The sequence below is a fragment of the Megalobrama amblycephala genome, linkage group LG2, assembly GCF_018812025.1.
Source record: "Megalobrama amblycephala isolate DHTTF-2021 linkage group LG2, ASM1881202v1, whole genome shotgun sequence".
Lineage (NCBI taxonomy): Eukaryota > Metazoa > Chordata > Actinopteri > Cypriniformes > Xenocyprididae > Megalobrama > Megalobrama amblycephala.
In genome coordinates, this window is record NC_063045.1 from 34,809,431 (window position 1) to 34,824,600 (window position 15,170).

The 15,170-nt window shown below is 38.8% G+C and overlaps 2 protein-coding genes across 2 annotated transcripts in view; both read left to right on the forward strand.

The window, feature by feature from the left end:
* The first annotated feature begins 818 nt into the window (after window positions 1-818).
* On the forward strand, window positions 819-2,940 carry LOC125262869 (protein unc-13 homolog B-like). Its single transcript, XM_048181716.1, has 3 exons — window positions 819-1,041; window positions 1,126-1,273; window positions 2,605-2,940. Exons 1-3 carry the CDS (start codon window positions 970-972, stop codon window positions 2,682-2,684), a joined length of 300 nt encoding a protein of 99 aa, XP_048037673.1. The 5' UTR covers window positions 819-969; the 3' UTR covers window positions 2,685-2,940.
* Window positions 2,941-8,802: 5,862 nt separating this feature from the next.
* The window catches only part of atp8b5b (ATPase phospholipid transporting 8B5b), a 41,827-nt gene continuing 35,459 nt past the window's right edge, over window positions 8,803-15,170 (forward strand). The window contains exons 1-5 of the mRNA XM_048172838.1: window positions 8,803-8,901; window positions 12,436-12,549; window positions 12,707-12,805; window positions 12,908-12,969; window positions 13,081-13,153. Coding sequence (XP_048028795.1) covers window positions 8,818-8,901; window positions 12,436-12,549; window positions 12,707-12,805; window positions 12,908-12,969; window positions 13,081-13,153 — 432 coding nt within the window. The 5' untranslated portion in view covers window positions 8,803-8,817. The remainder of the gene's footprint in view (window positions 8,902-12,435; window positions 12,550-12,706; window positions 12,806-12,907; window positions 12,970-13,080; window positions 13,154-15,170) is intronic.

Consider the following 15,170-nt stretch of genomic DNA (forward strand, 5'->3'; position numbering starts at 1 on the left):
CAGGAGCCACTGAATCACTTTCACCCTGTTTTTCTTCAGAAATCCAACAGTGGCCTTAGATGTGTGTTTAGGATCATTGTCATGTTGGAAAAGTGCACGACGACCAAGGGCATGGAGTGATGGTAGCATCTTCTCTTTCAGTACAGAGCAGTACATCTGTGAATTCATGATGCCATCAATGAAATGCAGCTCCCCGACACCAGCAGCACTCATGCAGCCCCACATAAGGACACTGCCACCACCACGTTTCACTGTAGGCACCATGCATTTTTCTTTGTATTCCTCACCTTTGCAACACCATACAGTTTTGAAGCCATCAGTTCCAAAACCATTTATCTTGGTCTCATCACTCCAGAGTATAGAGTTCCAGTAGACTTCATCTTTGTCAGCATGGGCTCTGGAAAACTCTAGGCGTTTTTTTGTGCCTAGGCTTTAGGAAAGGCTTTTTTCGTGGACGGTACCCATGCATGCCATTCCTCTGCAGTGTACGCCACATTGTTTCATGGAAAATAGTCACCCCAATTTGGCTTTCTACTTCTTTAGATAACTGCAGTAAACTTGCATGCCGATTTTCTTCAACCCTTCTCATCAGAAGACGCTCCTGTCGAAGTGTTAACTTCCGTGGATGACCTGGACCTGTTCCATCTTTTTTACATTTTTGTACACTTTTTGTACCACTTTTGCTACAGTATTCTGACTATATAAACAGTTTCTGCCGCAGAGTAAAATTAAATAGTTGTAAATAACAACTATTTAATTTTACTCTGCAGCAGAAACTGGTTTCCATAGGTTTCTGATATCAGATATCCAAAAAAATGTAAAAGATCACTGCCTCTTATTTACAAGTCAAGGACATCTATTTAATGTTCAGATACTCCTGTCCATTGAGGTGATAAGGAGGAAACTGTTGTAGAGTTTTGGTTTGTGTCAGATTTTTATTTTTTATTTTTTTTGCCTCTGCAGGATCACATGTCTGGTGATGCTAAAAGCCTGACACCCAAGCAGTGTGCAGTCATGGACGTGGCCCTTGATACTATAAAGGTATAAATGATGTTTTCTTTAAAGCAGCTATAAAGTCCCATGTTGTTTCAAAATTAATCTTTGATTATTCTCTATCCTCTGCAGCAATACTTCCATGCTGGAGGAAATGGATTGAAGAAGGCCTTCCTGGACAAGAGTCCTGAACTGTCCTCACTGAGACATGCACTGTCCCTCTATACCCAGACCACTGACACACTCATCAAGACGTTTGTTACTTCTCAGCATGCTCAAGGTGAACACACAGACATTGAGACACATCTACTGACACACCTACTTTATCTTCATACATATAACCTCATAATATCAATATTAAAGAAATAGTATGACAATTCATTCATCATTTACGCTCATGTTGTTCCAAACCTGTATAACTTACTTTCTTCCGTGGAACATAAAAGAAGATATTTTGAATAATGTTCACACCATTTTTTTTTCATATAATGATATAACTTCACTGATCACTCTCTCATATCTTCAGTTCATATCTTTTGATACCTTAAAGATTAGTTTAAGCAATGCTTCACTAGGTGTCAGTATTGAGCTGTGGATTACTGTAGATGGACAAAAAAGCAAAGCATCAAAAGCAAAGAATTAAAAACAAGAATAACAACAAAGAAACATGGACAGTAGCCGCATTAAGCAATGAGAGACAGATAAAGTCCCAATACCCTCTCACGAATGATCACAGACCCCTTCTCCAGATCCTTTCCTACATGGGTTTTGGGTTCATTTGTCCCCTTATGGGGTGAATCTCACAATCACCATGTCATATTTAATCCAAAACTTAAAATAAATAAATCTTATTTCGCATGACGAAAATGAAGCCTATTTTAGGAACATTAAAGACCCCATGAAATGGCTTTATGATTTTTCCGGAGTTGATGTATTTCCAGGAAGTTGGGATGCAACATTTTTAAATAGTCTTAAGTTAGGTCACAGCTATGGGTCCTGATTTTTATCAGAGGCATGTGGTATTACTGGCATTATATTCATTATAGAAAGCATTTGATTGGACAAACCCAACCCTAACCCATAAGTGCAGGATGAATAATCACTGGGTGCTTCTCAGTCTGAGTCTGCATATCTCGGCTGCCACATCATCAAGCTTCATCGAAGTAAGTCTCAGTGTGAAGGATCCTTTGAAGGCAGCTTTCATTTTGCATCCTTCATTCGGCTTATTTTGAAGAATGGAACAAGTGTATGCTTCGTGTCCTCCAATCACCCACAATTCACGAAAAATAATTAGCAGTAAATGAACTGTCATTGAGCTCATCTAGTTTCACTGTGTAATACAAGAAGAAGAAAAAATAGATTTTGGAGATGAAGGCATTATGTTTTCTTTTTTTTGTTGTAAATTAATCACATAATACAAAACTGTGCATAATGTAAACCACAGGGAGACCAGAGATGGCTGTAAATATCTGTACTGCATTAACAGAAAGTCAGTTAATATAAAGCTTTTTGAAATAAAGTATTATAATTTTAATAGTATTTTTGTGCCATAACAGCTGTGGAAACATTTATGACATAGCCATGCTCACTTACTAGACCGTCTCATTCTAGCGTTTAATGCTGTGGAGGACTCTAGCGAAGGACTGGACAAGGAAGGACACAGCCGCACTTGGATGCAATCTTCTGTTTGAGAAACACTCAATATGTCTGTTTTGTCTGTGCCTGGAAGAGAAAACATGGTCTTCAATGTCCAATGCTAACTTGGATTAAAAGCCACAAAAATCTAATTTTGACCTTTGGAGTCACTTTTCTTGATGAGATTTGCCCAAAGATCTCCCACTGTAATTTACTCTGCATTTTCCTTTTTGTCATTGTCATCACTTCCTATTTATGTAAATTCCAGTTGGTACGTCTTTCTGTTCCATTTTTCTAATGCTTGAATTTATCTTAAAATTTCCACTAATGTGCATGTGAGGCCTGTGTTTCACTGTGTGTGATTTTGTACCTTCTTTACTATATTTTGGGGACAACCAAATCAAAGAACAACAGCTGAGTGTATGGAAGTCTGGATGGATGGATGGATGGATGGATGGATGGATGAATGGATGGATGGATGGATGGATGGATGGATGGATGGATGGATGGATGGATGGATGGATGGATGGATGGATAGATGGATGGATGGATGAATGGATGGATGGATGGATGAATGGACGGATGGATGGATGGATGGATGGATGGATGTATGGATGGATGGATGGATGGATGGATGGAAGTAAGGATTTCTAGATAGATTGATTTCTGGATAGAACTAAAAGATAGAAATCTTTCTAACTAAAAGAGTTGCAATCTGAAACTCTTTTAGTTGTTGAACAGATAAACAAAGACTGGATTCAACACTGTCACCTTTCTGTGTCCACACCAATGTTTTTTTCTGCCCAGTGACACCCACTTCTGACAAAAAGAGAAGAAAACAATCAACAATTTATTTTTTTCATATGTTGATATACAATGAAACACACACACACACACACACACACACACACACACACACACACACACACACACACACACACACACACACACACACACACACACACACACCAAGCCACTGACAAACAGTTTGGACTAGTAGGGTAGATGCCATATTTTATGAAAAACAAGACTGTGATGGATACATACAGTACTGGGTTGTATTGTGCCTCAGTTTTGCCTAATTAGGAGTTTTTTGTCCATTAGATATTTTTTAGAAATATGTATTTGGGTGAATCTCATAAAAACAGACCACATTTCCCTGAAATATAATTAAATTAAATAATATAAAAATAAGAAATTATTACATTTATAAAATGAAGCCTGTTTTAGGACTGTTTTTACATTGCCATTATTTTTTTGACTATTAAGCTCATTTCAGACCTTAAATTTTCATTTCTATTTATTAATTGTTTTACTAATAATTGCAATGGTGATTTTCATTACTGGTAAAATTAAAATGACAGTTATTAAAGACAGTACAACAAGCACTATGATGTATTAATATATTATATGAATACTTTACTATTTAAAAAATACAATTAATATTATACAATTATAAATATAAAATAAATAATACAAAATAATTTCACAATACAAATATTATAAAATGTTATTAAAATAGACTAGTAAAATATAACTGCTTTTGGGTGAGCTTTAACTCTGACATTTATGAGATGCTTCCACTTTATGATTCAGCCATTTTCAATGTTTCATTAACTCAATAACAGTAAACCGTACACAACAGTAAAACCAGGCATGTCTCCCTCGAAAACATTTTGTTTGCAAGAAAAAAATATTGCATCTATCCCTGACTTAAAATCCTATGAGCATTCAGTTTGAATCTGAGATTTGACCTCCGACCATTAGATGGCGCTGTGAGTGTGTCGGGTCATCACTTTGTAAAATTCAGAGATTCCACATCTATTCATGCACTTTTTCTCTGTAACCCCTTTTGCCATGTGTTTATTGCCTTATTTTGTTGATGCTGTGAATGTGTCAGGTTGAAATGTAATGATTATGATTGTTATATATGTTGTGGCTCCTGAGACAGAGTGTGTTACTTTCCTAGGGGCCAGATCTCATTCACTAGGTTTTGTGGTGTGATTTGTTGCATGAATCAGAATAAGTAATCAGAACCGACAAGTTTAAAAAAAAGTGTTTGTAAAGAGATATCATGTAGGCTACATTTCATATCATTTCCAAGTCAGCTCTACCCTGACACATCCGTCAGCCGAAAGTGTGCCTTTGCTGTAAATGAACAAACTGTTGAGTAAGTGTGGAAGCTGTTCTAATATTTAGCAGCAAAACTCTTCCAGAGTCTCAGAACCATCACTGAAAAAGCATGATAGCCACTTAATTTACGTTTCACCCAAACAGTCAAAAGTTTCTGGTCAGTGGACATAAGTGATCTAGATGGTGAGTAAGGTTGTAATAAATCAGAAATATATGGTGGTGCAAGGCCATTTAAAGATTTAAAAACAAACAACAAAATCTTAAAATCAATCCTATAATGGACTGGCAGCCAATGTAGAGAAGAAAGAATAGCAGTAATATGGTCGCGTTTCTGAGAGCCTGTCGGCAATCTTGCAGCAGCATTCTGGACAATTTGCAATCTACTGGACTGATTAATGTAGTACCCCTAAATTTTGTACCATGGATTTACCATGATTAGAAAAAGAGCCTAAATCAAACTTGTATTTGACCCATGTGTATTTGGTGGTGCAAACACAATAATCTCCGTTTTAGATTCATTCATATGCAAAAAAATTCTCATCCAACCAAGTTTTCAGGTCATTCAAACAAGCAAAAAGAGGCCCTAGTGAGCTACTTTCCTTCTTTACTGGCATATATATTTGTGTGTCATCAGCATAACAGTGAAATGATATGCTGTGTTTTTTTAAAAATAGACCCAATTGGAAGCATATATAATAAAAAAACAAAATTGGACCCAAAATGGATCCTTGGGGAATTCCACATGTAAGAGGAGCCGAAGATGATGTAAATTCACCCAAGGCAGCTGAAAAACTTCTATTTGTTAAATAAGACTTAAACCATTTTAAAACAGTACCTTGAAACCCTACCAATCGCTTAAGCCATGCAATAAGAATTTTATTGTCTATCTATGGTGTCAAATGCTGCACTAAGGTCAAGTAACACCAGAACTGCAGTTAACAAAGAGTCCACAGTTAACAAAACATCATTAAGAACCTTTAAAAGAGCAGATTCTGTACTGTGATGCTCCCTAAATCCAGAGTGAAATACTTCAAAAAGAGAATTTCTATTCAAGAAAGACTGCATCTGACTGAGAATTGCTTTCTCCAACACCTTTAAGAGAAAAGGCAATTTTGAAATCGGTCTTTAATTGCTATACACTGTAGAGTCTAATGTAATGTTTTTAAACACTCTGAAACTCTAAAGGGATCCTGGATGGCAGACATGAGACTCAGGTATGACACCTTCAGCTGGTGCAGCTTTATCATTTTATACATGTTTAGTGAGTTTTTGAGGGGGTATGTTGATCTTGTAAGGTTTTCTTTTTTTTTTAAAGCGGAAGGTTTTTCACTCATAAAGTACAGTAAGTTACTTATTTACAATAGCTAAAGTCAATTGCAGTGCAGTGTGCTTTGTTTAAAAATACTCAACATTGTAACAAGTATATGACAAACAGCATATATCTGTGTCAGTATATACATAGAGATGAATGTAGATTTGTCAAAAGCGAAGAGATAAGGTGGTGAGTTTTAAGTTGTGCGTTTAAGGGTGTGTAATTTTTCTTGTTGACTCTTGAATATAGATGGTGAAGGGTCGAGTGTTTTCCTGGTGTCGAGGGGAAACCGGTCTCTAGACCGACGCCATTTACCGCCAACATTAGTTATGGTCATTGAACTTTTACTTGTTAATGTCGCACTCGTGTCACACTGATAGAATATAACAATTATAGATGTTTTAGAACTCTAACGGCCTTTTTGAACTTAGGGTGGGTATTATATATCAAAATATTAAGCAAATGATTTTATCTTAAGTCTGTTGGTTTATTAACATATCACAAATGATACAGTCTCACAATACCCTCCATAATGCCAGAAACATCAACACTTTTTATGTTAATGTTATAGCAGCCACAGCTTCAAGTTTTTAATAATAAATTTAACAACATATAATATTAATAATAATAATAATAATGTAAAAATGGGGAACTTTATATAGCAGTGTCATTATTTTCTAATGTTAGCATTTAATTTGATCATATGCATTAGGAAAGTTAACATATTTTTGAGAACTTGTGTTTGAAAAGTTTGATGCTGTTATGTTAAATATATTTTGCCTGGAAATAAATGATTTCACTTTTAAAACTTCACAGCGATTCTTTACGTGGGTGTTGGCGATGTGTTGACTTTTGAGTGATCCCAGTATAAGATGGGTCATGATAATATTAGATTAGATAAAGAGTGAGATGAAGGTATGTGAGTTTGGTCTAATGTTCAGGGTTGTGAGTGGCTGTATACAGCACTTTTCGCTGGTTTCACAGGGGTCAGTTTTATTGTGGATGGGGAAAGAACCTATTTTAGATACAATATAGCCTTTTTAAGATACAGTATTTTCATGTAATAATTTTCAGTCTTATTTTTGACATGTAGATAAAAATATGATCATCTAGAGGCATCTAATAGTAATTACAAGAATTATTTTTCCTTATTTAAGATCGAGCTGAATGTCTCAGTGTTATATGAGCAAATGCTTACATCTATGGAAATGGCTGTCAGGTAAATAATATGAGATCAGGAAGCACGGTTACATGTGTGTGTGTACATACATGCTCTTCTCATCAATAACCTGTGCTGATAAGACAAGAGCTGTAAAATACAATGAACTTTCTGCCAGTTTATCATTAACCACACTAACAGAAAGATATCATAATGCATTACAGTGAGACTCTATCCAACCTGCCGTTTGTCGGATTTTAATGTAGGTTTTGTTGGAAGAGCTGTAATGTAAAATGGCCTCAACTGAACTGTAAGACTAATGAACCTGAATTATTACAGAAAACTCCTATAGACTGTTACATGTAAATATGGTCGCATTTATTTATTTTCAGGGCATCTTTTTACTTGAATGAAGGCATATTTTTTTCTTTAAATCATATAAAATTGTAATATATCAATGACAAATTATGTATAATATATATATCCATGACCCTACATACCAAGCAGTTGGATAGATGGATCATTTTTAATAATAATAATAAATTAAATAATTCAAAAAAATTATCAATTCAAACAATTATCATGACTGTTACCTATTAAATCAAATGGTGGCACTTTACAATAAGGTCCCATTAGTTAATGCATTAACTAACAATAAACAATACATTTGTTACCATATTTATTAATGTTAGTGCATTTTTCATTGTTAGTTCATGTTAGCTCCGGTCCATTAAAGAATATTAACAGACACAACTTCTGGTTTTAATTTGTAAATGTTGAAATTAACTAAGATTAATAAATGTGTATGCTGTATTGATGAGGCGAATACAGAAATCCACAATAATACAGGCTTTATTAGCAATCCAGGAACAGAACGACAGCTTAACACAACTATGCAAACAAGATCACAGACAAGGAGTGTAGGGAGTGAGTCCAACTTAAAGGGAGTGCTGACGAGGACAACAGGTGCTGGGAATCCAGGGAGATGGCGGGAAGACTGATGAGGGAAGTGCAGACAGGTGTGCGGAACAGGAGGATTCTGGGAAACGGAGTTCGGGACAGGCGTGGATGTAACAAAATGCTTTAGTACTATTTTTAATTGTTAGTTCATGTTAATTAATGTAGTTATTTAATGTTAAATAGAACCTTACTGCAAATTGTTACCAATCAAATTCAACAAAATCAAAGATCATAACACAACAGATCATAGTTTATACAGTACAGTACTACGTACCGCTGCCCCTACCGCTGACCGGCCCCTATTTGAGATTATACAGCTCTTTATTCTATACTAGAAGATCCTGAAGCAATTTCAAGTTTTGTAGTTTTCCTCATGTTTAATGTTTTTAAGAACTATTTAATTTATTTTATTTAGTTTTATTTTATTACTTTATTTTTTGATATGTGTTTTCATGGTTTGTTTCCTCTTTATCAGTGTGATGATTTGATCACAGAAACATGGGCTCCCTGCTGTCTGCTTGTGGAATTAATGTGAAGAAAAAAAAAGTAGAAGGTATAACAGCTACACTGCACACACAATTTGAAGCTTTAAATAAAACTTTCTAGTTCCATGATATTTTAAATAATGCTATTTTTTTATTTTTTTTTCTCAGAGGAGAGGCATTTTCGCGCTAATGACAGGGAATTCAACCTGTCATTTAAGTATGCGGTGAGTAATGTAGTGATTTTTACTTTGTCCATCCAAGGACGTGAAGTAAAATAGGGATTGGTACTCACGTCACCGCTGACCTTGTAATTTTTGGAACACACGTCTCTTAAGGTGTGGTTATGAGTATATCAGATGACCACTTCCCCCCTAATTCAGGGCACCAGTCAAGGTCTTTTACCTTGGCGGTATGAGAACACTCTCAACAGGGGCTTTTCATTCATTTAGAGTTAACGTAAAGTGGTCAGCTGATTTATTTGAAAGATTGGTGACATTGCTAACTTGTAGAACCTCTTCTGTATTATCAGCACAAGGAAGACACAAGTGTAATAAAATAAATTTTATTAACAAAAAGATAAACAAGAATAACTAATACAACTACTAAATGAATACCATGAATGATAAAGGAATAAAGTGCATAAGATACGTAGAATACAAGTGGTTAAGTTGAGTGTGGCTATGGAAGAGTTACGTTATCTTATGGAAAGATAAACTGTTTCTCTGAAAATAATAAGGTGGAGAACCTTATTATGCACCAAACAAATAAACGAGAGATTATTTGTTATTAACTAACATCAGCTATATTTAATCTAATGGGAATTAGGAAATTATATACTGATAATATACAACAATGCCAAGGTCTCTGGAAAGAGGTTTGGTTAAGTGATACTTACGTTCCACGTGGTTGAGTTCGATGATGGTGACGTCCTCCAGTAGTTGTGCTGGGTGACAATGCAGTGGGGAGAAGAGCCAGAATCTGTTTCAACAGTCTTGAAATCGAAGCTTTGTGGGATGCTGATCTCCTGGAGCACCAAAGGGTCCTAAAATCTGGAACACGCAGATGAGGCCCTGGCATATGTGCAGAAGGTCCTTAACAATCTGGAACACGCAGACGAAGGTACCTTGGATTGAAGGTTTGCTCTCCTGAGCTTAACCTTGTTGCAGATGTCGTTACTGTCCCACTGGACGGAAACTCTGAACGTAGTGTTTGTTGATGTCTCTTTCCTCACAAGCTGGAGGCTTAGAACGTGGTTGTCTCTGTTGCTGCCTCACAAGCTGTAGACTCAGATCATGGGATCTGTTGTTGTCTCTCTCCTTACAAAGTTGAGACCCAGAACGGTGTTGTATCTGTTAATGTCTCAGCTTCGCAAGCTGTGATTCAGAACGGTATATCTGTTATGTCTTCTCCCTTCGAAGGGCAGACTCAGAACAAGGAGTGTCTGTTGAAAGGGTACCTTTATCCCTTTCCGATGAGGAGGAGATTGCATTTTGGCGCGTCTCCATTCGAGTGCTGTGATTGGCTGCTGGCATCAGAGGGGACACACACTGGGTAGCCCACCCTTCTCTCCCCTGTGGAACTCATTTGCATAAAGCACAAAGTTGGAAGTCTTTACAGTGTCCTTAAAGTTTACCAATGCATTTCTCACTTTCCAAACCACCACCAGAATACCTTTGGCAATATTCTAAACAAATACTGTAGATACTAAACATGATGGAAAAAGATTGAACTGTCATTCAAGCTGAATTTGTATCAGATGTTGCACTACAAATAGCTGTCACTGAGAATACTTATTTCTGTGAATAAGTATGAAATTGATGTGTAGTTTGCATCAATTCTAAGGTTTTCAAACATAGTTTTGAATGGATTTGGATGGATCTTTGTGATCTCTCTTTGTTTAACCCATTGCTGCTAAGGTCCTGAGGAATTTTTATGGCAGTCTCTGGCCAACCTAGTCTCTAGATGGGTGAAGGGCAGAAACTCCATGTGGACCAATGAGAAGACCTGTCCTTCTCAGGCTTGGTACAAGAGGTCTTCTTCTTGCCCTCTAAGAGGGATCTGGATGTTGTCCTTACATCTTTATCTGATGGCGTTGGACAGTTTGTTTGTGTTAGTCCACCAAGACCCAATCAAAATGTAGCAAACCTTTGTCCGCTGTTACGGACAGAGAGGGGCCCGGCTATAAACTGGGCCCTGGAATGTGCTGTTCACTACAGTAAGAATGTATTTACTTGTTTGGTAACAATTTACAATAAGGGTTATTAGTTAAACATTAGTTAATGTATTAACTTACATGAACTAACCATGAGCAATACATTTGTTACTGTATTTACTAATCATCATTAAAATACAGTTGTTCATTGTTTGTTCATGTTAGTTCACAGTGCATTTGTAACGAAGCTGGACTCAGGCAAGGATCCATATGCAAAGCTTTATTAAAAGTGAGCGTGGTCATACAGGCAGGGTCAAACGGGAACAAACAGGACCAGCAAGGGACATGCAGAGTTGTGGTCAGGATACAGACAATGATCAGGACAGGCAGATATCACTCAGGTCGGGAAACAGTATACAGTCCAAAGGCAGGCAGCAGGGGATTGTAAATGGTAAGCAGACAGGATCGGTAACAGGCAGACAGGCAGACAAGATGATAACGCTCAGTAATGTACACAATGTGAAACAAGACTTCGCAATGAGGTGTTGTGTGAGTGAGTCTGAAATAGTCCAGATAATAGGCTACAGGTGTATGTGGCAAATGATGATTGGTGTGGAGTGTGCATGTGACTGGCAGGGAGGATTATGGGAAGTGTAGTCCAGGAACTGACAGGAATCGTGACATAACGCCCCCCTTCCAGAAGGCGCGACGTAAATGGCATAGACAGGGAGGGGGGTGGGTGCATTGGAGATCTATTGGCAGACAGGAACGGGGTCTCCAATGCAGGTCCAGGAACTCGGGCAGCCACAGTGGGTCAGGTGCTACGGGTAGCCATGGCATGTCAGGAGTTTCGGCCAGCCACAGTGGGTCAGGAGTGTCTGGCAGCCACGGCGGGTCAGAGGCCGTGGACGGCCATAGCAGTTCGGGAGCCTTGGGACACCAAGGCGGATCAGGAGAGTCGTGCAGCCACGGCAGGTCAGGAGTGTTGGGAAGCCACAGCAGGTCAATTGGCTCGGGAAGCCACGGCAGGTCAGGTGGCTCGGGCAGCCATGGCGGGACAGAGTCCATAGATGACCACGGCGGGACAGAGTCCATAGATGACCACGGCGGGTCAGAGTCCATTGATGGCCATGGTGAGTTAGAGTCTATAAGGTGGCCAAGGCAGTTCAGAGGCCGTTGATGGCCGTGGTTGTGCAAGGTCCCCACCCACAAGCTCCCCACCCCCAGGTACATGCTTTTTTCTCACAATGTCTTAAACGGTTCAATGAAGGATTCGGCCTCTATAAACCCCTCCTTTCTGAGAGTGACTGGTCTTCTGTGCTCTGATTGGTCAGATGTCCCAACCTGCTGTGATTGGTTTACTCTGATTAGTTAGTTGGCTCACTCTGCTCTGATTATTCAGATGACCCAGTCTGTGATTAGTCTTCTGTGCTCTGATTGGTCAGTTGTGTCAGTCTGCTGTGATTGGCCTACCATTTACAACCTTTATCTTTTACATTCACAAGCATCTATTACACACTACATGAAAGGTAATATCTGAAAAAAAAAAAAAATAGGAGCACTTTAAAAACATTATTGTTTGCATTTCTTATGTGTGTCCTTACAGAACAATGCCATCAAGACCTCCAAGTACAACGTCTTCACCTTCCTCCCTCTCAATCTGTTTGAGCAGTTTCAGAGACTGGCCAATGCCTACTTTGTTTTTCTTCTCATCTTAGAGGTAACCAGTCAAATAGAAACTAGATTACCATATTATTATCTTTAACATTTGCTTTGAAAACACAAAAACAATAAAAAGTAAATAAATAAATAAAAAGTTTTATAAAATGAGAGGAATTTTAACATCATCATGACTTCATCATGTTTGTGTTGTACAGCTGATTCCTCAAATCTCGTCTCTGTCCTGGGTCACTACTTTAGTTCCTCTGCTGCTGGTGCTGTCTATAACTCTAGCCAAAGATCTCTCTGATGACATTGTGAGTCTACTTCCTGCCCATGTCCAATACAGAGAATAATGTGACTGTCCCTTCATATGGTCTCTCTGTTGCTTTGTGTTTTATGTTCACCCTACAACACAGACCAGACACAAGAACGACAATCATGTGAACAACAGAAAAGTGGAAGTGCTTATTGATGGAGAGTAAGTGTTCAACCTCTGTGTGTATGATGTTACTTTTATCATAGATTTTTTCCCAAATGTTTTTTTCCAAAATTAATTTGGTAGTGAATTAAATGTCATGTTCTCAAACAGGTTGAAAAGTGAAAAATGGATGAATGTTCAAGTGGGCGACATTGTCAAGTTGGAAAACAATGAGTTTGTCACAGTAAGTTTATAGTTTGGTAACACAAACAAGTAACACTAAGTAACTAACCCTAAACCAAACCCTAACCCTTACTGTAACTCTATAGTAAGTACATGTAGTTAATTAATAGTACTCAGTACTTATTTGAGTAATTACAATTACTCTTACGGCTCTGTAAAATAAAGTGTAAACTATAGTTTTGATATTAAAAGCTACAATTTATTTATTTTGATAAATTTATAATACACTAGCTGGTGATGTAGCCAGAACAGTGTTGTTATTGTTAACTATACAACTATTAAAAGTGTTTTCGTTGAAATAAATCTGAAACAAAATAAAATATGCACTGTAATATTAGATGAAAAACTTAAAGGTTAAACTTAAAAAACTAAAACTAAATTGGGAAATGTTCCTTTGGCAGCTGACAAGTTAAATTAAATTTCTAAATCTATAAATAAAATGACAAAAGCACAGCAGGAAACCCTTAAAGTGCCTTATTGTACTAAAAACAGTGAGGGTAAAAGATAAAATTCAGTATACATCTCATTAATGATGCATGTGTCACAGACACGTCAGGTTCCACCTCACTGCAGTACCCACGCACTCAATCACCAGCCTTCTAATCACCGCCACCTGCACGTCATTAACTCGGCAATCACCAGCACCATAAAGCCACCACACTCACACACACTCACTGTCCGGTCTTGTTCGCACTACACCATATGTATGCTTACCTTAAGGACTACCAAACGACTTACTTACCTGCTCCAGCGATCTCCTTCATCTCCTTCGTCTCCTGGTCTCCCCGTGTGCAAACCTACCTGTGTGTGTGAGTGTCTCCATCGTCTCCCTCCATTGCATCTCTCATCCAGCATCTGCAAGTTTAAAAGGACAGTATTACATTCCATTCATCTCTCAGAACTCTATTTCTGCTTGCTATCACTCTGTGCTCATCAACTTGTGAATAAATACTTAACTGGATTGCTTCTACTTCAGTCTCCGTGTCTCTGTTGTAACAGAAGACCGGACCATAACAACTTCACAGCATGAGCACCAACGACCCGCTTCAAGAGCTCGTGGACACGCTGCGCCGAGCACTCACACCACAGCTATCGTCATCTTCCTCCAGCAACGCTTCCACTCCAGCACCAACCAGCACCGCTTCCTCACCAGCATTCACCGCCAGTCCCATGGCCAAACCGGCGCCCTACTCTGGATCGGCGGAGGAATGCAGCGGATTCCTTCTCCAATGCGAACTGGTCCTGGAGATGCAGCCGCACTTCTACACCACCGACACGGCTAAAATAGCGTTCATCATTTCGCAATTGCAAGGTAAGGCCCTGCAATGGGCAGACTCTCTGTGGACTCAAAAAGGCCCTGTTGTCAGATCATACTCGGCGTTCGTCTCTCACTTCCGGGAGGTCTTCGGGAAACCTCTGACGGATTCTTCGACTGGTGAGAAACTCTACAATCTAAAACAACGAAATCTCTCTGTTAACGAATATGCCTTGCAGTTCCGAACGCTAGCCGCCACCAGCGGATGGAATGAACAAGCTCTCATCACAACATTCCGTCAGGGGTTGGAACCCAATATGCGGCTGCATCTCGCTGCATACGAGGACTCCATTGGACTCGAACGCTTTATCCAACTTGCTATTCGCGTGGGGTCCCGTATGCAGTCGTGTCTCCTAGAGCACCAGGGCCAGTCAACTACCATCAACCTCCTCCGTCGGTCCGAACCCGTCAGCCCTCCAGAACCAGCCACCGAACCCATGCAGATTGATCATTCTCGTCTCACCACAAATGAAAGACAAAGAAGGCTGACCCTGAACTTATGCTTATATTGTGGATCTCCGGGGCATGTCATCTCCACATGCCCAACCCGTCCTCCTCGGCCCGTGGTGAGTGCAATTTTTCCCTCAATCCAAAAAATGAAACCACTCACTACTGTTGTAATCCTTACTGCTGCAAACACCTCTGTTCCAGTGGTGGCGCTCCTCGACTCAGGGTCAGCAGGAAATTTCATCTCTGGCGCCCT